At 37.5% G+C, this 22,554-nt stretch overlaps 1 protein-coding gene across 2 annotated transcripts in view; it reads right to left on the minus strand.

Annotated features, from left to right (window-relative positions):
• Positions 1 to 2,367: 2,367 nt before the first annotated feature.
• The window catches only part of LOC111513700 (glucose dehydrogenase [FAD, quinone]), a 103,671-nt gene continuing 83,484 nt past the window's right edge, over positions 2,368 to 22,554 (minus strand). For both annotated transcript variants that reach the window (XM_074178996.1, XM_074178995.1), the window contains 3 exons: positions 15,085 to 15,281; positions 4,416 to 4,632; positions 2,368 to 3,197 (listed from right to left, as the gene is read on the minus strand). In XM_074178996.1, the coding sequence (XP_074035097.1) occupies positions 2,917 to 3,197; positions 4,416 to 4,632; positions 15,085 to 15,281 (695 nt within the window). In that variant the 3' untranslated portion in view covers positions 2,368 to 2,916. The remainder of the gene's footprint in view (positions 3,198 to 4,415; positions 4,633 to 15,084; positions 15,282 to 22,554) is intronic.

A 22,554-nucleotide genomic window follows, 5' to 3' on the forward strand; every position in this document is an offset into this window, starting at 1 on the left:
AACGTGTTCTTGCATTTTTTCATAAAACATTTGCTGTGTTCGAACAGCATATTCGATCTGTTTCCACTGAAAAGTGGAAAATTATTAATAATTTAAAAAACTAAAAAAAACACACTTCGATAGCAACACAAACTGAAATCTGAAAAATAATTCGAAACTAATTCAAGATTGTGTTCAATGGCTTGATGTGGCTGATGACTTTCAAAAAATAATTTTGTTGTAAAGAAGCGTAGGGTGCTAAATATCCATTGTTATAAATACTTGGTTGAAAGCATTTTTTTTTCATTGATGCAACAAATTTTCCTTTATTTTGAGTATTTCAATATTAAATTCTACAAAATGATTTGAAGCTGTATATCTTCTATTAATTATCTGCGAGCGCTTTCGACAGTTGGTTGTACTGTCATCATCTGGCACTCCTGAAACTGAACTGGTCATCTTGTTGTCTGTCTCTTTATACGGTCAGAGCATCTTAACTCAGGTATTTCAGGTACTTTAGGTAAATTTGCCTGTATTTGTTCTGCATCAGGTACTCTTCTTCGTGTTAGATCTTCTCTAGGAAGATAATTAATAGAAGATATAAAGCTTCAAATCCTTTTATGTAGAATTTAATATTGAAAAAATTGAGAAACTTAGCGACTGGAGAAATTTACAGTAGAATGGAATAACGGGGTCTCTCAGTCAAAAAATCAAAAATCAAAAACTCTGCTTTACTTTGCCAAGCTTTCGCTTCTAGTGGGAAGCTTCTTCAGGGCAGTAAAATTGAACATATAAATCGAAGAAAAAAGTTAAACATTAATTGGAGTTTTTTGGTTTGACTGAGAGACCCCGTTATTCCATTCTACTGTACATTTCTCCAGTCGCTAAGTTTCTCAACTTCAAATAACAATGGGGTTCTTCGAAACATGTGAAGGTATGACATTTGTCAAACCAAAAAACTCCATTAATGTTTAACTTTTTTCGTCGATTTATATGTTCAATTAATTGTGAAGGTAGAAATTTAATTTTTCAATATCAAATCGTCGTTTTTCCCGTCACAGAAAAAAATTGTGTATTATACACGGGAAAAAATATTAGAATATTTTTCACAACAAAATTAATTTTTTTGCAAATAGATTTATTCTGATTCCAGACTTATCAGTCATTAGTCACAACAAGCTGTAGGACTTATCATTAGTCTTGAACACAATCCTAAATTTTTGTGTTGCTATTAGAGCGTGTTTTTTTAGTTTTCAAAACTATTATTTATTCGTCTCAAGTTTGGATGACGAAGCTTTTTCGTATTCACAGGGAAGATTAAATGAACTGCCAATCGTTGTATTATTTGTCAACATTCACATGCAATTTGACTCTGGAGGAAGAGTCTCGAAAATCTTGCAGATCCTTAATAATTCTGGAAGATCACATTTACAAGTGTTTTCACGTACTGATTCATCATTGGTTGATTTCATTTTGCAGAATATTCCAAAGATTTTTGAGTTTGGATGTATGAAATGGAATATCATCTTCTGCGTGTCGTGTGTAGTTGAAGAAATGCATGAACATCTCATATATTTTGTCCTCAACAGTGCCATCTTACAGAAAATGTGATTCTTGCCACATGTCACGATCAGTTGTGTCCCTCATTTTTTGAGTCATATTTACTTTGAGTAGGTAGCAGTGAAGCACTACTGTCTTTCAACTCCTTCTCATACTTTGTTTTCAAGTTTGGGTTGCGTTTTCTGGTAAAGGCTCTGGTGAATTACGAATTCTTCGTAATAATATGCCGCTCTTGTATTTTTACAATGACCAGTTTGACTTGCCGTCAAGTAATCCTATTCTTACTTTAGAGGCATCCTCTTTGCTTAGAGTGGATTCAGCTGAACAAAAATGATTGCTTCAGAACACTCGTCAATGTCAAACATTTTTCAGCAAGGGAATTTCAACAGTTTCTCATAATTCAAAAACCTCTCTTATATTCTGGAACTTCGAGCTAGGTAACCACGATTTGCTACCATGTTGAAGTAGAGAAAAAATCTTACATAAACTCTTAAATGGATGGATTCATTGTAGAATGACTTGACTCACTTTTTAATACGTCTATAATCTAATAACTACAGGTAAACATATACATATACAAAAACATTAATAAATTATGAAAATAATTCTTCAACAGTTACACCATAAAAATAAACTGAAAAAATTTTGATCAAAATTTCACGGAGAAAGTTCTCTGAAAATAAAAAATTATTGTTTTTCTATCATTCAAAAATGATTTAACTAGGATGATTAGAATACTCAAAAATGCTCAAAAACATCATCTTTAATAAAGAGAGAAATGGAAATTTCTATATTTTTTACCACTTTTAAGTGGTAAAAAACATAGAAATTTTCATTTATCTTTTCATTATGATCTCCTACCACGTAGTAACGGCTACATCCATCAATTTTTAACATTTTACTCTTTATTTTTCGAGAAAAGTTAAGGAAGTCAATAAGTAATAAAATTTACGCACTATTGTTTGAGAAAAATGGCCTATTATCGATCTCAAACTGTATATTGATTTATTGCATGTTCCAGATACCCTTAAAAAAAGTTACATATTTTGCTGGTAAATATCATTTTGGTGGATTTTCGAAATTTCTCAACTTGCCAAAAGTCTCATAAGTAATGCTGGGCTGAACTATGATTTAATTGTTGTTCTTGATTGTCCTTGAAGGACAAGCCTAAGTATAAGTGAGCATGAAAATACAGACCCTGTATGAAAAAATTATGGTCGTATTTTGATAGTTCAATAAAAGTTTCAATGGAAAAGTGGTATTAGATTTACAATATCTTTGTATATGTATTGCCAACATAATTAAATATAAACTTAATCAGTTCTGAATGTAGTTCCTTATGCTTTATAAAGTAATTCATGGCTGTGCCCAACGAGATCATTTGTTGAACCAATCAGATTTTATCAAATCAGCAGCTTTCTCTCCAATCGCATACGCTGGCACATTTATATGAGCAGTCAGAGGAAGTGGTATAACACCTGTGTCGACCACACGTAACTGTTTTATTCCATGAACTCTCAAACGAGGATCTACTACTGATGCTCCATTAATCTTAGGACCCATTTTGCAAGTAGCAACTTGATGGTAGAGACTGCCAATAACGGTTCTCAGCGAACATTCCCAATATTCGTCACTATTGAACTGGTAGCCTTCACAACCTGAAAAGGAAATATACTTTGGAAAATTCTTATTATTACGTCATGAAACAAAAATGTGTTGAGCAAAAAGATGGGCTGATATAAGCGCGCCACGTGACTGGGTGGTCTGTTTCGTTAAGGGATATGCCTGATCCTGATTGTCTGTCTGCTTGAATTATTTATCTTCACGGAAAATTCGAATCTCCCTCCACGATGTTCTGAGATGCAGAAACGTGAGCTCTGATTAGCTGGTGAACTGGGTGACATTTTGACGACACTACGTGACAATTTGGTATACTCTGATTGGCTCACCGCCTAGCTAGCTGGGTGACGGTTTGAGGACACCACGTGACAATTTGGTGCACTCTGGTTTACTGGGTGGTCTGTCTGTCTTGTCTGGCGAGCTGAGAAGCAACCTGACTTGTGTGATGACGTCACTGTCTGCCTGAACCGACGTAACTCCTACTTTCGAAAGAAAGAAAGCATTTGATTTTGATATAAACTATTTAGATGTGTAGATCATGCATAGAAGTTACTTTCAGACACGAGCTGAAAGAAAAAAGCCCTCCCCAAACAGCTACTTTCACAAGAACATTGAATTACATGAAGAGAAAGTATTTTTGAAACAAATACTCCTCTACCATTATAAGGAAATCACTATTTCCTATTCACTTTGCACTCCAAACATTCGTTGTGGAATTGAATCAATGTTCATGTGGAAGAACTTGATTCGGGAGATCTTTTTCCTGCCAGTATGCATCTGAAAATAACTTTGCATGATCTACACATATTTGTGTGTTCCATTTTCAACAACTTATTTTCTTGCTTTCTTAGCAAGTTTCCCTTAAACTTATTCCTCGCAGTCAACGCATATACCATTGATGATGTCTGCCGCTGTAGCAGACATAATTTGGTACTTCATGTTCCTTTTTAATTCAGCCTACCAGGCTAGATTTTGTTCTCTTCATAACTTAAAAATACTTGAAAAGCTTCTGTGAGAAATATTTTCATATCCTCTTGCAATTATCACTTTTGTCGAATTTGGCAACAATTTCACAAGACGAAACTTGTTCGAGCTAAAGATTAACAAGATCTTTTCTTTCAACGATTCATTGCACCGGTTGGACGATAAGCAGTAAAAAACAATCGTCCAGGAGTAGGGCTCGAACCATCGTTCCACATAGCGGTGTGACAGATCTCACATGAAAAATAATATTTTTTACTTACATTAGCACTTACCAGGTATTTTAGTGTCAACTATTTGAGCTCCATATCTTTGTAGAGACGGACTTTGGCTAATCCTTTGTATTTCCCTTATTGCCGCTATGAAAGTTCTGACATCATGATTTTCAGGATCAGACAAATAGTTTGCATAGAATTTGGGTGAATCTAATGGATCTCTAGACCTCAATTCTATGTATCCTTTGGATTTTGGATGAACTAGCATAGGTAATATCTGCAGAATAAAAACTTCTTTTAGTTAACGAAATAGTGTACAAAATCATAACATGTATATGTCATTGATGAGCCTTCATTATTATAATACATTTCGCAACAAAAGCAAACTGTATCTACCTCAGTATACAAGGTGTTTCTTTGTTCATATTCAATGAATTATTTTTGGGTCCATTTTGGAACAAAATCATATGAATGTATGCCCTAACGGTCTCAGCTTCTGAACTGCAGAGTACTAAAATTGACCAAAAAAAAATTATGAAGATCGGACAAAAAAACTTTTGAAACAACCTAATATACAGTGCGCATCATAAGTGTTACCTCCCCTATCTAACTCGTTACTGGACTCTTATTAGGAAAATCGCCGATACACGTCGATTTTTTTATTTCTCCAATGTACATTTTTGTATAATAGTTCACCCCTAATTCCATCCCTTACTGGCAGGGAGCAACCCTGTCGAAACATTAAAATAGCATAGGGTGGTGAGTGATAACTCATTTGAAAACGGGTTTCATTTTCTATTCAACCGTGCAAAGAATTATACCAGAAACATGAAGGCAACTAAACTAAAACTAACTTCTGTTATTACAGTAAATGTTCAAAATGTTCCTCGTTGACCTCCTGGCGAAAATAGAGTCTATTTTTAGTTTCAGTAATGACGCTTTGCAAAGTATCGCGAGTAATTGTTGCACAAACTTCCGTAATCCGTGCACGCAACTCTTGAATAGAGTGACACTGAGTAGTTTTCAGATTTTAGGTAACCCCATAGGAAGAAATCTAAAGGTGTTAGATCTGGTGATTTTGGAGGCCATTCCACAGATCCTCGGCGCCCGATCCATCGTCCTGCATAAACTGTATTCAAATAAGTCCTACCAGCAACTGCAAAATGAGCTCCATGTTGTTGCAGAATAATGTCGAGGATTTTCATCGGACCAGTACCTCACATTATGTCTATGCACCGTTTAAAAAAAGTAGCTTCATCACTGAAACAAACGTGTTTCAAATACCTGAGATTTTGCAAAATATTGTTAGACAGTTCCACAATATTCTAGACGGCGGTCTGGATCATCGTCTGTCAGTTCATGCACCATTTTTATTTTGTAGGAATGCAATTTTTTTTATTTAGAACTCTCAATATCGTCATCTGCGAAACCTCAAAATTCATGGCAACAGTTTTTTCTACCCGATGAGAACGGATTATTCACAAACTCGCTCATAATGTCTCCTTGTTTATCCTCTTCTATAGTTGATCGCTCAGAACGTGTTTTATTTTGCACACTACCGTTCTCATAAAATTTCTTCACTAACTGTTTGAAATAATGTCTGTCTCTGGGGCGATCTGGAAAACGTTCACTGAACATTCGTACTGACTCATGATAATTACGATGGACCTCACCAAAAATAACAATCGCTTTGCATTTCTCATTTAACGCACGTGGTGCAACTATTGTTTGAAAATGAATATCAAGCACAACCAACAGCTGGAATATACTGACTCACACTCTCCGTGATATCAGTTTCTTGTATTGACCACTAATTCTCAAATATCCAAAAACACCTACAAAAATGTGCAGATAATATCTACGCAAATGACGTCCCACCTGACGTCTGAACCAAAACCGATATCAGGCAAACAGGGCCGAATTTTCAATTCTAAGGGTGATTATGCTATGTTAACTGTCGTTATTCTTAAAGAATCATAACTCTTGAATGAATGTAGCAAATTTCAGTTCCTTTGCACGGTTGAATAGAGAACAAAAACCTATCAAATGAGCTATCACTCACTACCCCATGCTATTTAAATTTTTCGAAAGAGGTAGTCCCCTCCAGTAAGAGATGAAATTAGGGGTGAACTGTTTATACTCAAATAGACATTGTAGGAATCAAGAGTCCAGTAACGAGTTAGATAGGGGGGTAACAGTTATTATGCGCACTCTACATATGAAAAAAAAATAATGTGAAAACTTCAATATTTTTTACATACAAAGCTGAAATCTTCAGGACATATAATAAAAATTATAATGATAATAACAATGATAATAATAGCGTCGTCCAATCGCTTTCCGAATCGGAAGGACGAAATCCCGGCCTTCCGATTCGGAAGGTTGAACGGCATGTACACAAGATGAAGGCTAAGATCACGTTGGCGAAACAACACGTCTCGTATCCAATGTGTGAGGGATTACTGGGCGGCCAACAGGCCTTTTACGCCCACAGGTCGGCAAATAGCCGCCAAACTACGGCGTACCCATCACACTTTAAGTCAAGGCGTGCTGCTGGCCACCAAACAGCACTGCCTTGATAAGATACGAATGCCAATGGCTGCTAAGAAGCCACTACTGAGGCGAGCGAGAAGTATCGCGGAAAACCATCTTGCTTATTCCAAGAGCCTCCACATGTTGTGGATAATCCGCCGACGGCTGATCAGGTGGAATCCTTCTGGAAATATATCTATGAACACCCGCAGGAACTCAACTTAGACACTCCAGCCCTAGCGCAGTTCGAAGCTTTCAACAGAGAGCATCGACAGCCTGAACTCAATGAACTGCGCAACCAGATAACCCCAGATGACATTCGAAGAGCCCTTGTGGGTTCCAAGAACTTAGCTGCTCTAGGCCCAGATGGTCTGAACACTTATTTGTGGAAAAAACTAATAAGCAGCCATCACCATCTTGCCAGAGTTTTCAACTCATGGCTGGACGGAGAGCAGCCGATTCCGGATTGGTTTGTCGAGGGGCGGACCTTTCTTATCCCCAAAAGCGGAGATTTGTCGATTCCTAAGAATTACAGACCGAAAACATGCTTGAATTCGTGTTATAATTTGTTTACAAGCATCTTATATACACGAATACTCACCGCAGTTAACAGAGTGTTCGAACGGATATATGAGCAGAGAGGGTCGAAGAGAGGAGTAGCTGGGTGTGAAGAGAACCTGCTCATCGATAGATGTGTAACGCAGGACTCGGTAAAATATAAGCATTACCTCTCTATGGTCTGGATCGATTACCGTACGGCATTTGATACAATATCGCATGAGCTTATCTTGCCTTTGCTCAAATGCCTTGCGGTACCCGACAAAATAGTGAGATGCATTGAACACCTGATACCACTTTGGCGAACTCGCTTCATCATAACATCTGGTCAAGCAAGAATCCATATAGGGTTGGTCACTTTCAGAAGGGGTGTATTTCAGGGCGATTTCCTCAGCCCCCTCTCTGCTGCATCTCACTATTGTCAATATCCGTTGCACTCAGAAATACTCGAGGGTATAACTGTGGCATCCCCGGAAACCATTTGTTTTATGTGAATGATCTTAAACTGTATGCCTCTGGAGAGAAGGATCTCAATCAGTCCTTGAGGGTGATACACGCATGCTATCGGTATGAAATTTGGGAAAGACAAGTCTGCAAAAGACGACGATGCAGGAACTACGGAGAGAATGTGCAGCTCGTAGATGGAAGCATCCTACACCATTTGGATGTCGGAGAGACGTATACTTACCTCGGGGTGGAACAACGCCACTCATAATAGGTAACAACGGTGAAGATCTCTTTCCGCGGCAAGTATCATCACAAATTCAGACAGATCTGGTCATCGGAACTGTCATGGAGGAATAAAGTTGCTTCAACAAATATGCTTGAAGTTTCAATCTAACTCTACTCGTTTGGAGTAGTGAAGTGGACTCAGGAGGGGAGCTGTATCAACTCGACGTAAAGACCGAAAAATGATGCACCTCTTCAGGAGTTTGCATCCCAAATCGTCCGTTCCATGATTGTACATCCCCCGAAAACAGGAAGGCCGTGAACTTTCGAGTTTGGAGTGTCTACATGATAGAATGGTACTGGATATAGCCTGTAAAGTCGTCAGGAGTTCGAATCCCCTTCTCTGCATGGTTGGTTCAGTTTTCGACACTGAACGAGGTGACCACAACTCTGTCACCAAGTTCGAACCCGTTCAGCAAAAAGCTCATATAAAAGCTGCAGAGATCACCTCACTTCTGCGGAGACACAAGGATAAGCCAATGCATGGGGTCTTCTTCAATAATATTGGAAACCTTGGCTTGCTCAGGTCGAGTGGACTGAAGTCGGGAACTGAGGGGTTCATCATGACTTGCCAGGATGGTGTCTTCAACACCTTAGTCTACCGCAGTCATGGGATGGGGTTCCTGACACAAGGTGCAAGGCCTGCCGCGAGGCGCTCGAGGCCCTATCGCACTTGCTATCAGCATGTCTAGCATATGCGGTCTCGGCCTATATCCATCGACAACACGTGGCCCTAAGAGTGCTATATTATCATCTACGCACTCTCACGGTATTGACGAGAGATCGGTGTTGCCCTACGCTCCGGGGGATATTGAATCCGTTGTGGGAAACGAGAAGTGCCATATTTATTGGAACTATTCGTTCCCCACCCTCAGGCTCATACAAGCTAATGAGCTAATGAGCTAATGAGCTAATGAGATGTAGTCCTTCTCGACCACCAGAGCAAGACGATATTTGTCGTGGAGTTTTCAACTCATGGCGAGACGAATTTCGTCCGAAAAGAAAAGGAAAAATGGATAAAATATCGAGATTTTCTCTTCGAACTCCGCAGACTCTATCCGGACCACTCTGTCAAGATGGTTGTTCTAATTATTGGAGTCCTTGGTGAAATGATGCTCTCTCTACCCTCGAATCTTAAAATCATACCGACTTGCCCCACTCAGGCAGAAATCTTAGCCGGTCAGATGCAGAAGGATGTCATTCTTGGCTCACTGCGCTTGCTCAGGGCACATAATTCTCGGACCCAATGATCACTTACTCCACTGTGTGGGAAGTGGTCGTTGGTTGATAATGCTGGCGCGCCCTCCCGAATGTATCGGGGCTTCGGGGAATAGAGCCTGACCAGCGCAAACTACAGTTAAAAAATGATATAGCGACTTTATTTTCCATTTTAATATAATAAATAATTTTTCTAACTTGATAATTGACAAAATAGGCGGAGTTCAACTTTTTTATAAAATGATATAGAAATATTGTTTGAATATACAATTGAGCTGTTCTTTTACTCAACCTAAGAAAGCGCAATATACCGGAAAAATTTATGAATAAAATAAACAGTTATCGCGTTTCATCAATAAAATAATTTTCAGATTCTCTTTGAACTCATTTACCCCCATCTCTTTCAAACTGTTCGAAATTTATTGTAAATTTTCGATATCTGTTCCTGCAATTCTGGAACCCTTAGGTACCAGTCGAGATGACGGTAAACGACCAGATGGTATGTCTCTCATACCATGGAAATACGGTAAACCTGTGGTATGGGACTTCACTTGCGTTGACACGGTCGCGGCTTCCCATCTAGCCGAAAGTTCCAAGTCCGGAGTCTCTGTTATTCGATCATGAACTTGAAAGGAGAATAGGCCAAGCAACGAAAGATCACCGTTCTACCTCTTTTTTGATAGAAAGAATCAGTATTGCTATTCAACGTGGCAATGCTGCTTCAGTACTTGGAACTATTCCTCCTTCACATAATTTTGATGAGATCATGCATTGCCCTAATTTCAGTACGAAACTGAAACCTCTTCGGAATAAGCCGAGATATGTGGATATTCATCAGTCTCCTATCGAGGTTAATTCACAAGTGATTGATCCACTTTCTTTTTGTTCAGTGCGGTCAGTGGACTCAGGTCATTCTTCGCAGCTTGAGAAATGGTTCTTATGGAGATTCTGTGAAACATGTTCTTCCTTACGAATCAGTAAATAGTTGTCCTGAAAATCTAGAGAAGAAAATTGGATTGGATAATTTAGGAAACAATTGCTACATGAATAGCATTTTACAAGTGTTATTCATAACGAAGAATTTCAAGAACGAAGTTTTAATGATGAACGAGAACGGGAATGTTTCCTACTTATTCATCAAACTCAAACACCTGTTCATGCAGCTGCAGTTTCGTAAGAAGATATCATCTTTCCCCCCAACCGATTTCCTGGAGTCTTTGAAGTCCACTAGATACTCGTTAGGACAACAAGAGGATTGTTCCAAATTCTTGGGGTTCTTGTTGAATACTCTTCGTGAGCAAAACAATTGCAAAATCAATACTCCTGACCGCTCTGGACTGAATGATTCCGTACTGCCCATCTCATCTTGTGTTTGTAAATCTTTTGCTGGAAAAATCCTCACTTGTTTACTTCGTGGTAAATGTTCAAGAAGTACCGAAAATTCATTTGAATTTCTGGAACTTCATCTAGCTTTTCCTAATATGACTAATAACCAGTCCGTGCAAAGCTTATTGTTAAATCATCTGAAAATGGAATTTTTAACAGGTGATGATCGACTGTATTGTCAAACATGCGCCAAACTAACTGACTGTTATAAGGAAACAAGTATAGCTGAGGCACCAGTCAATCTAATAATAACACTGATGATTTTCAAACAAGACTCAACCTCTAACGGAATCAAGAAACTCTTTGGAAGGTTCGAAATAGTTGAACATTTCAACCTAGCAGACCACTATTATAATATTCACGCAGTCATTGTTCACTGTGGTTCTGGCGTTGAATTTGATCATTATTACGCCTTGGTCAAAGACGAAACGAACTGGTTTAAGTTTGACGATAGTCGTGTCACGAAGTGTTCTGGCGATGCATTGAATTTATTGGAGCCTCTGGAGACACCCTACATTTTGTTTTATAAGAGAGAGGACATTGTTAGATCAAGATCTTCAGATGATGTGGTGCTGCAGGTTTTTTCGGGTTTTCCTTCAGCTAAAAAAGCAAATGCGCCACTGGAATCAATGAAGTCACCCCGGAGCGCCAATTAATTTTTATTGTTGTTTTTCTTTTGTTTTTATCGTTGTTTTATGCAAGGGGGGTTTTAAAAGCCATTCAAACCTGAAGTTCAATGTACGTACATCAGTTCGAAATTTCATTTTATAATAGAGATTTTCACATGTTTTCCTTGAAACGGTCCCAAAAATAACCTCCTTTAATATCAAGCACGTTATCAGAAAATAAGTTGAAGTGTAGTTCTTAATTTGTGCATTCGTTGCATATCGCAAATAATACTTTTCGATTACATAATTATAACATACTGGGTGTTTTTCCAACAGGTATACATGAATTACGCTGGATTGAAAGAGGTAAAAAAATTATTACAGAATAGAACTGAATAGAATGAACCTAAGATGTATATACACTGGTGGTTGCTGGAATGCGTTGTAGACCAAGTGTAAAAGTTCTGACGTTGCCGCGAGATGATACCAATAACTAAAATTTTTATCGCAAAAAAAAGGTAAATTGTGTTGCCCTTCGTTGACATATTAGGATTGTATCGGATGTGAAAAATTATCTCTGCTGGTTATCAATAGATTCGCTCTCTTGTTCTGCTCTTTCTATATTTTATTCAATAATGGGTGAAATGTGCGACTTTTTTTTATGTGGGTGTTTCAGAAGTGCTGATCCAAGTATAATTTTTTATATCAACGTTGTACATCAAAATTTTCATTTCCGTAATTTCACCGGTAGCAGAGTGCATCAATCTTGAAATCAACGGCCACGATTCCACAACAGAAGGGACAAAATTCTTCACAAACAAACAGAAATGAAGTCGACTATCCTATTTTGTAGTGACAGCTTCGATATAGGAAATTTATTTGTAAAATATTCAACTGGCCGAATGACATAAATAGTATAGGATCGCAGTGTAAAGCGACCTTCACCAAGCTGTTTAATGGATGAATATTATTTTATATCAAATCAATATGTTCCAATTGGATTGACTAAAAAATTTCAGTCCGGAATTTGATTAATTAATAATTTAAAACTTATATTTATCAAACATTTCACTGATTTGGTTAACGGGCAAATTCCATACCAATGAAAAGTATGAAGCCTAAAGAATATGCTGAAGTTAGGTTGACTAATTTTTTCCCGTCATAACTCTGGGCAGGCAGGTATAAACAGGTAAATCGATACTAGTTATTCGCACTGGTCTGGTTAATGAATTGAAGTTGAGTTAAAATGAAGATTATTTCATTAGAAACACGGTGGTATCGGGGTTGTCTGCGAAAAATCAGTCCTGAATTCCGGTTGTCGAGTTTTGAAAAGTAAAATATTGGTGCGAGTGAATACTTGTGACAAAGAGATCCCAGCGAACCATCCCATGCGATAGAAGAGGACACATATGTGTGTAGTTTGTCCATTGAATGCAAGAGATTGCGTATGCTATTTTTCCGTGAAAATGAAAAGGATAGTGATAGACTCATATATCTTGTGCAAAATTAAACTAACTCATTTTAACGGACGAATAGCACGCGCATTCTCTTTCATTCAATGGATTAACTACATACAGTTGCAATGCTGTCTTTTCTTCTATCACATATGATCAGATATTTGTTGGTTCACAGATGGATCAAAAACACATTTCGGTTCTGGTGCAGGTGTTTTCAGTCGCAGACCCAGGACAGAGATATCAATCTGCCTAGGAACCTATGCGACTGTATTTCGAGCGGAAATTTACGCTATTGAATTGTGTGCTGAGAGATTTGAAGAATCCAACCTCATACACAAGTCAATGAAAATATTCTCGGACAGTCAAGCGGAGTTGGAAGCTCTTGGCTCCTACCGAGCAACGTCTAAATTGGTAGCAAATTGCCAATAATGACTCTCATCGATAGGAATACTCAACAGATTGTCTCTGGTATGGATTCCTGGCCATACTGGCCTGGAAGGCAACGAGGCTGGTGACCCCCTTGCAAAGGAGGGTGCTGCAAGCAGCTTCATCGTACCAGAACCTGTCATTGGCATCGCTTTATGCTTTGCCAAACAAAAATTGAACACCTGGATGGCAAGAAGATGTATGGACTTCTGACAAAATCTTCCAGGATTGGCTCACTCCAAGGCGTTCATTCTCAAAACCAAACAGTTGTTGGACTCCAGTAGGGATAAACTACAATGTCTAACAGGCCCTCTTACAGGTCATTGTCATTTGAATCATCATATGCAGAGACTCGGACTGTGGAAAGACAGTGTGTGTCGCCTCTGTTTGGAAAATGATGAAACAGTAGAGCACATACTTTGTGCCTGCCCCGCTGGGTCAGAGCCGTACCATCTGACCTGAAAGACCACTCACCATACAAACTAATCGGTTTCGTTAAGAAGCTGGGTTTATTTGGTCGAGTGTGAAAATGTTTGATCCACAATAAAACCTAGCGGGTTGCGGTGGAGAGTAGAATAGACCCACTCACTTTGGACCGAACCTAACCTAACCTAACCTGTCACATGTGATGGTTCGCTGGGGCCTCTCTGTCGCACATATTCACTCGCATCAATATTTCACTTTTCAAAACCGGACAACCGGAATTCAGGATTGATTTTTCGCATACAACCCTAAACCACTGTATTTGTAATGAAATAATTCTTATTTCAACATAACTTTAATTCATTAACCAGACCAGTGTAAGTTACTAGTATCGATTTACCTATTTATATCTGCCTACCCAAGAGTTGTGACGGGGCAAAAATAGTCAACCTAACAATTGCATATTCTATAGGCTTCATACTTCCGATAGGTATGAAATTTGTCTAATAACCAAGCCCAGTGAAATGTTAAAACAAATGAGTTTTAAATTGTTAATTAATCATATTTTGGACTGAAATTTTTAGTCAACGTATTTGCAATATATTTTTTGACATATTTAATTTGATCCAAATCAGCTCTGTTGAGTTCGTTTTATATTGAAATTTTAGGCAAAAAGATTAATATGCTGGTTTGGAACGTTTTTGTTCAAACCATTGGATAAATGCTTTGGTGAATAGGAAAAGCTTGCGTCGAATTTGTCCTGGGTAGTCTCGTCTGATAGTTTGTACTACAATTTAAAGTCACGATGCCCTTTCTTGTTGTTTCATACGCTGAAGTCTGCATTTCCATTAATAATTCCAATTCAACATTAACATAAAAATTAAGTTTGTTCCCACCACGCATCAAATGACAAGTATAGACTCAATGATTGATTGATTATGGATTATAATAGATTCAAAAATTTAATTCAAAGAAATCACGGTGAACATTCATACATACTCGTATGCATGAATAACCTCAAATAATATTTTATTTCATGCAATTTCAGCGATTCAAATCCAATGTGAATCGCTACTTTCGCACAGGCACCGCACTGAAAGCGCCTTAAGGATTTTTCTGTAATGCTTGTGTTTTGTCCTTAAAAAAAGTGCCATCACAATTTACATGTACCTTCAATTTATAATAGCATGTTATAAAACTATCACATAAACAGTGACATTGACGGTATCTAAAGTTATTGTAAAAGCTAGCAGTACGAATAAGTCATATTAGGATTTGCATGATAATTCTATACACCTGACCTACTACACGCATATACAAATCCAAAAAGAGCACAGAATCGAATAAATATTGAACTCCAAACTTTTCACATCAAGATGATTTTCTACTTACTTGATATACCGGCTTTCCCTCTAAGGGCCTCCAAATTTTATCATATGTAGCAGGCGGAATATTGAAAATTTTTCTATAAGCAACACCGTAATCGGTATTCAACGATCCACTAACAAAAAACAATTCCATGTCAGGATAGGAAAGATCTGGATCTGATGAAACATTTGTTCTTATGTATGTCATTGCTTCAACTCCACCTGAAATTTATATAATTTTAGCAAGCTAATAAACTAGCTGACTAAACCCTTAAAATATTTCTTATAAATTCAACTATAGGATAGAGAAAATAACTCTTGTCTAACTTCTACCAAGATATTTATTAAAACGGGTTTCGGTTTTTAAACCATTCTCAAGAATAACTAATAAAAATCTTAGTAGAAATCAGACAAAAGTTATTTTCTCTATCCTGCATTTAATATGAATTTCCAAAAAAATGAATTGATCGAAAAAATCTCTTATTTTTTTATGCACGTTGTAGGCGATTCACTAAGCGTGCCTTCGGCTTGAGACGACACACTTTCTCGCGAGAAATGACTAGATTACTCGACAGTAATGACCGCACTTCTCACTCGTTACTGAAACTCCGTATATTTTTATAAGTATAGACTTGCAGAAATTCATAGTATGGATTCACCTTTTTTCTGATACAACTGTTAATTTTTTTGAGATTGGTTCAGTTGCAAAGTTTAAGATTCATTTTCACGAAGGTACTTATTGTAATACTCGTCCATATGAATTGTTGAGTTGGATAAGTATTTTATACTAATTTAGTTCACAACATTTATTGCCAGTTTAAAAGTCTATCATTAATTTAGCCATCAATGCATAAAATGTAAGTATTTTGAATGAAACGCTGTTAAAATATCTATAGTCCGTTCATAATTTGTTGATAGCCCACTGCACGTTTCACCCTCATTAGAGAACTGAAATACAGAGAGGACAGCTAATATGATATAATAACAAAAACCAAACTAAAACTGTCAGTTTAAGATGTTTTCGACTAACCCACCTTGTATCTGAAGAAATACAATACAGCTATAAAACTTTTAATCCGATTATGTAGGTATTTTGAGTGGAAATGAGTGACCAGTGTCGTAGAGTATATGATTAAAACATTAGTTACTTTAAATAAATAAATATATTGATATTCTTAAACTGTAGGTACTGTAAACTGTATTTTTATTTTAGAAAAATTTCTTTATTTTATTCAAAAATAATAAGTTACTTGCAATTTGTAAAAGATACATTTATTTAATTAATACCTATTTTTAAATGATATAAACTACGATTACTTACAAAACTATTCAAATTCAAAATAAACAGGATCATTTTCGGAATCCAAGTCGTCTTGCAGATTAATAATTAGCGGTTGTGTCTCTACAGTCGCATCAATTATATTGTCAAGATCCCACATTTTTTGTTCTTCTTCTATTGCATGTCTTACTGCATCTCGCCAATTTTGTTCTGTAATATGTTGTAATGACTCATATAACAATTCACGTACAGCTTGTATTTTATATGACGTATTTTTTCTAGCCACATAGCTTTTCATTTGTGCCCAAATGAGTTCAATTGGATTTAATTCGCAGTGGTAGGGTGGAAGTCTAAGGACTGTGATGTTTCGTCTTTCCGCCATTTTGTCAACTCCGTATTTCTTGAACTTAGATTTGTGTTGCCGGGCAATTTTTAAAAGTTCTGCTTTAACCATTCCATCTTCGTAAGGCAGGGACTTATTCCGCAGGAAGTCTTTCAACTGGTCGTGAATGATAAGGTGCATTATCTAATACTATAATTGAGTTTGGTGGTATATGTTCAATCATCTGCTCAAAATACTCTTCGAAAACATCAGCTGTCATCTCCTCATGATAGTCTTTTGTGCTTTTGGATTCAAATTCCAACAAACCATGCTTAGCAAATCCTTTTTCACTGCCAATGTGAGAAACTATTGATCTACTGCCTTTACCAGAGGGTGGGGAAATACCAGTAGACCAACCTTCCATAAAGGCTTGCCTGGAGCTTGATATATTTTTATCTGTCCAAATTTTTGTGAGAGTATGACCTGCGTTCACCCACGTTTCGTCCTGATAGTAAATTGGCCTTCCTTCAGCCCGAAATTTTCGTATAGATCTTAGATACTTTCTTCTCCAACATATTATCTCTTCCCGGTCAATCAAAAGTGATTTTCGGTCTGATTTCTCCCACCGGAAATTTAATTCTTTTAAAACTTGCCACAATTTGGTTCGTCCGACATGAGGCAAATCCGGGTCGTCTCTAACTTCTTGTAAAATTTCGTTCAAAACAATAGTCTTCTCTCTTGGTGAATAGACAGACTTACTGACTGTACGCAACAGTACCGGTGTAAAACTTGATGATGTTGATGATGATGACGAAGCCATCGCAAGCAATCAAACAAAACAAGCAGGAACGAAAGGTACGTATATGTTTGTAGGAATATGAAAAAAAGTTACTCACGCACTGCACAAAATTCGCAAAATAAATATTAGAGACGGTAACTACTGCCGTAGACGCCGAAACACCAACGAGCCGTAAATTAAATGCGATTAAAAAATGTACTAAACCAAAAATTATTTTCGTTCGTAACAACTTTACCCTTTCAAGGCAAGTTTCGAATATAAACTGAAGCTTTATATTTAATGAATAAACACCTCAGGAACCTCCGCCTATGATTTTACGAGTTTTACGACCGTTTTATGACTTGGGCACTCATTTTGTGCTATCGACAAATTATGAACGGACTATAGTGTGATTTACAATTGAATTGTGATTTTATCGCGTTATCAATTTTTGTAACAAAAGAGAGATGTCCGTATTTGAAAAAGTGAGCCGATTGTGGCCGTGTTGACACGAAACGTTTGAAGATGTTTTGGTGATTGAAATACGTGTCGAGGCGTTAAAAATAACGGTTTGGTGTTGAAATCAAACGAGACATTCATAAAAAGAGTACATCGTTTAGTACAATTCGAATACAATGAAATTTTCTTTCTCCATTTTTTTTATTTTCCTGAAATAACAATTCTCATCAAAGAAATTCTGTAAGGGAGAAGGGAGAAAGTGCCTGTAAATTGTATTTGCCTATTGTTTTGATTATAGAAAGCTGTCTGAATTTCAATTAAACTCATTATCTACCGTTCAGAAACTACAAGTGGTGTCTGCCGATATATCAGCATATAACGATTCAGACGTCTTTAGAAATATGCGCACGAATGCATCTTAGATATTTAGGAGTTATAATAGACTCACATTTCATACAGGATTTTCATATGACTCATTTAATGAAAAAAATAAGACGAATATTTTTTAAATTTCAACAGCTCAAGGAGATTTTTGATTCGAAACTGAAAAAATTGTTTATTATTCACTAGTACAAAGTCATCTAACACACTGCATAATGAGATGGAGTGGTGTATCAAAAACCTACCTTCATCCACTGGAATGAGTAATTCATAAGAAGTTCTTGAAAACAAATGTGGCAGGCTATGTTAATAAGGACGCCACTAAGGACCATTAAGAAAATCGTCACCATAAAAAAAGATTTTTATGAGCACTTTGCATGTACGAAAATTGGAAAAAAAGCCAAAGCGGTTTCAGAAATATTTGAAGAGAATTTATTTTTTGTTGAATTACAACATCCTGTACCCCAGAAATAAAGCAATTGAAGACCTATGTTCATAAGAAGAATTTTTCTTATAAATATCCAAGAGTTATCGGCTTTCAGGATCAGCCTTCAAATATGAAACACCCTGTATATATCTCATAACAAACGTCATCTATTGAAAGCTGTTTTCTTCTATCACAACAAAAATGATGTCTCTAGACGCGTGTGATGTTAACCAAGTTAACTAAGTTAACATTACTCAGCAACATCTTTTGGCAATGTAGGATGATGTTTTTATATGCATCTAGACGAATTTACTTCATCTAGATGTAGGTAATGCACCGTATTTTGTCATATGTTATTTTATCGTTATCGACTTGCTGACTGATGCCTTTACCATTTTTCTATCTGAAATTACGTACGAGTACATGAGCTATCATTTCATATTTTTCGATTAGTGAACTTTCGAAAGCTTCTCGTAAATTCCAGATTTTTCCTTCACCATCGTTTTGTTTTTTTTTTTTTGGTTGACAACACTTGAAGTGAACGAGCAGTTTTGAAAGCCACTTTCATATACAATTTTTCGAAAATTGTGCCAATCCGTTGGTGCAGTTTGGTTCGTACATGTTGAGTCTTCAATTTTCTGGAAAGTCGTGGATTTGAGGAGGAATACTCTAATTTTTCTACTCTCGATCAACTTATCCACTATGTTACTTTCAGCTGTTCTTTCGTTAATTTTTTTCTTGATATTCTACCGTAACGAAACGTTACGATAGATGAAGTCTTCATCTTAATGAGTAATGAAAATTTATATGGAAATTTTAGTCTTACACAGTTTATTCAAGAAGGTTTTGTTACAATTGTTGTATTTTATTTGAATTTGGATATGACCACTGTGCTGACCCACGGTGTGTCACTAAACACTTTATTCACTTCCCAATACTAACAATCAAATCCCAACTTAATCCCGAGATCTGCACTCGCTCGGTGCTTGATTCATACTCCCCCAGTCGCCTTTGATTATCCAACCTTTCCATGAATCATTCCAAAGCAGTGGTGTCGGTACGCTGCCACATTCCATCCCTTTTCATCAGCTTCAATGGCTCTATCCTAGGGGGTAACTGCTGGACTAGTGGATGACCGTTTGGTGGCTCTAGTTATCCGGGCTCACTGTTGGCGGTAGTCATTTGTTCCGGCCTTTCATCTTGTCCGGTGGCTGAAAATCATAAATATATAATTAGTATTATTGAAAGTTTATGACGTGGTGTGTATACTTCCTGTTTCAGCATTTTCATACGAAGGAATCTTTTTTAGGTGGTGTACATGCCGTTTCATTGTCTTCTCATCTCCAACAAGGGTTACTTCGTTTACAACCCGTTGTGTAACTACGTATTCTATAGGGTTGTACCTGGAAGTGAGCTTATGAGGAATCACCATATTTTGTGTAACAACCTTGTCCCCTATTTTTATGTCACTATTCTTTACTTGCCGTCTTCCATCTTCTTTCCTTTTACCTTTTTCTTTGTTGATCAAGTCATTATCCTGGGCTTCTTGGTCGATTTCTTCTCCAACGAGGTCAATTACCGAAGGGATTTTGTCCCTTATCCTCCTGTTGAATATCAATTCCGACGGTGATTTCCCAGTTGTTCCATGGGGGGTTACATTATGCATCATGATAAATTTCCTGATTTCGCTTTTATAGTCTCGTCTATTATTATAACTTATTTGTAACCTTTTGAGCAAGGATTTATTCATGTTCTCAACTTCTCCATTAGCTTGTGGCCAATACGGTGGTGTGTGTTCTAGCTGGATATTGTTTTCTTCGCAAAACTTCTGAAATTCCCTACTAGAGAACTGTCTACCATTGTCTGCTCGAATGGACTTCGGGATGCCAAGTTGACAAAATATTTCTTCTAGATGATTCATAATAACAGCAGACGTTGTTGTTTTCAGAAACTTAACGCTTTGGTATCGTGAGAAATAATCAATTACAACCAGAACTTGTTCTTGATTCGGTAGCGGTCCCATGAGATCAATGGCCAGGTATTCCCAGGGACCGTTAGGGAACATGTGCCGAGTCATTGGTGGGGGTTTTTCAGGTTGGCTAACCAACAGACAATCCCTGCATCGTTTCACAAATTGTTCGACCTGCTTGTCAATTAAGGGCCACCATACCTTGGCCCTAAGTCGACGTTTCATAATCGTTTCACCTGGGTGGCCTTCATGTGCCAGATTAAGTACTTGGGGCCTCTTCGACGCTGGTATAACGATTTTATTGTTCCTGAGGAGAATTGGTCCGAGGGTAGTCAATTCAAAACGGAAAGGGAAAAAAACATTCTTATCCGCCGATTCCCAGCTATCATTCTTGACTTTGTTCACTGCGTCTGCTTACTCTGGATCTATCAGACTTTCCGCTGTGATTTCTGTAATTGACATTGCCCTTGGGGTGCTCTGTTCGATAATTGATAATATATGGTGGTCACTTTCTTCATTGGTCGTTCCTATATTATATACCTGACATAGTCTTGAAACGGAGTCCGCGATGTTTTCTTTTCCTGCTTGGTAAATGATTTTAAATCTAAAGGACTGTAGTCGTAGTACCCAACGTTCAATGCGAGCTGGAGGCTTCGATGTCGGTTTGAATATCGCTTCTAGTGGTTTGTGGTCGGTAACCAATTCAAATTCTAGGCCTGTTGAAAAATAATAGAATCGTTCGACCGCCCAAACCAACGCGAGACTTTCTTTCTCCGTCTGAGAGTAGCGGCGTTCCGTGTCCGATAGACCCTTGCTTGCGAATGAAACAACTCTTGGTATGTCGCCTTCGAATTGGAGAAGCACTGCACCTAATGCGAAAGGACTGGCATCCGCTATTAATCGGGTTCTCTTCAATGGATCGAAATAACTCAGAGTAGGAGGCCTCGTCAAGGCTTTTTTGAGTTTTTCGAAATTACTGTGATGCTCCTTCGACCAAATAAATTTGGTATCCCAAAGTTGCCGGAGTGGTTCAGTTGTAGTCGCTAAATCTGGTATGAATTTTCCAAGATAAGTAACCAGTCCTAAGAAGCTGCGTACTTCTTCTTTTGACGAAGGGGGTCTGAATTGTAATATCGCTTTGATCTTATTTTGGTCCGCATCTATTCCTTTATGTGATAATTTATGTCCTAGGAAATGTAGCTGCTGAACCTTCGTGATGCATTTTGTTTTGTTCAACAATACGTTATTTTCCCGGAATGTCTTCACAACCTTATTTAGAACGAAATCGTGTTCCTGTTCCGTAATTCCATAAACGATAATATCATCCAGATAATTGATACAATTTTCGCATTTGGATAATACATTTTCAAAAATCCTCTGGAAAATTTCAGGCGCTGATGTGACCCCAAACATCAGACGCTTATATCTGAACATTCCCTTATGTGTTATGAATGTTGTAATGGGACGACTTTCTTCATCAAGTTCGATCTGGTGGTAGGCCCATTCTAAGTCCAACCGCGAGAAATACTTGGCATTTCGAAGTTTTGTCATGATGGAATCAAATACCGGCAACGGGTAATTCTCTCGAAGAATCGCTCGATTTGCTCTGCGCATATCTACACAAAGTCTGATGTCACCGTTCGACTTGTAAGTTATGACAATGGGTGAGATCCATGGGCTATGTCCTTCTACGGACTCGATGATGTCACGTTGTAGAGCTTCTTTTATTTTAGTTTCCACTAGTGCTTCAACTGCAACAGGCACGCGTCTTAGTGGCTGTTGTACTGGTTTTACCGATTTGTCAATAGTCAGTGATACTTTTACATTCCTTATTTTTGGAAAAGGTAATATATGCTCTATTTGATTCACCCCTAGTCCCA

The sequence above is a fragment of the Leptinotarsa decemlineata genome, unplaced genomic scaffold (genome assembly GCF_025532065.1).
Source record: "Leptinotarsa decemlineata unplaced genomic scaffold, Ldec_3_MD MMD2_tig00004307_RagTag_RagTag, whole genome shotgun sequence".
Lineage (NCBI taxonomy): Eukaryota > Metazoa > Arthropoda > Insecta > Coleoptera > Chrysomelidae > Leptinotarsa > Leptinotarsa decemlineata.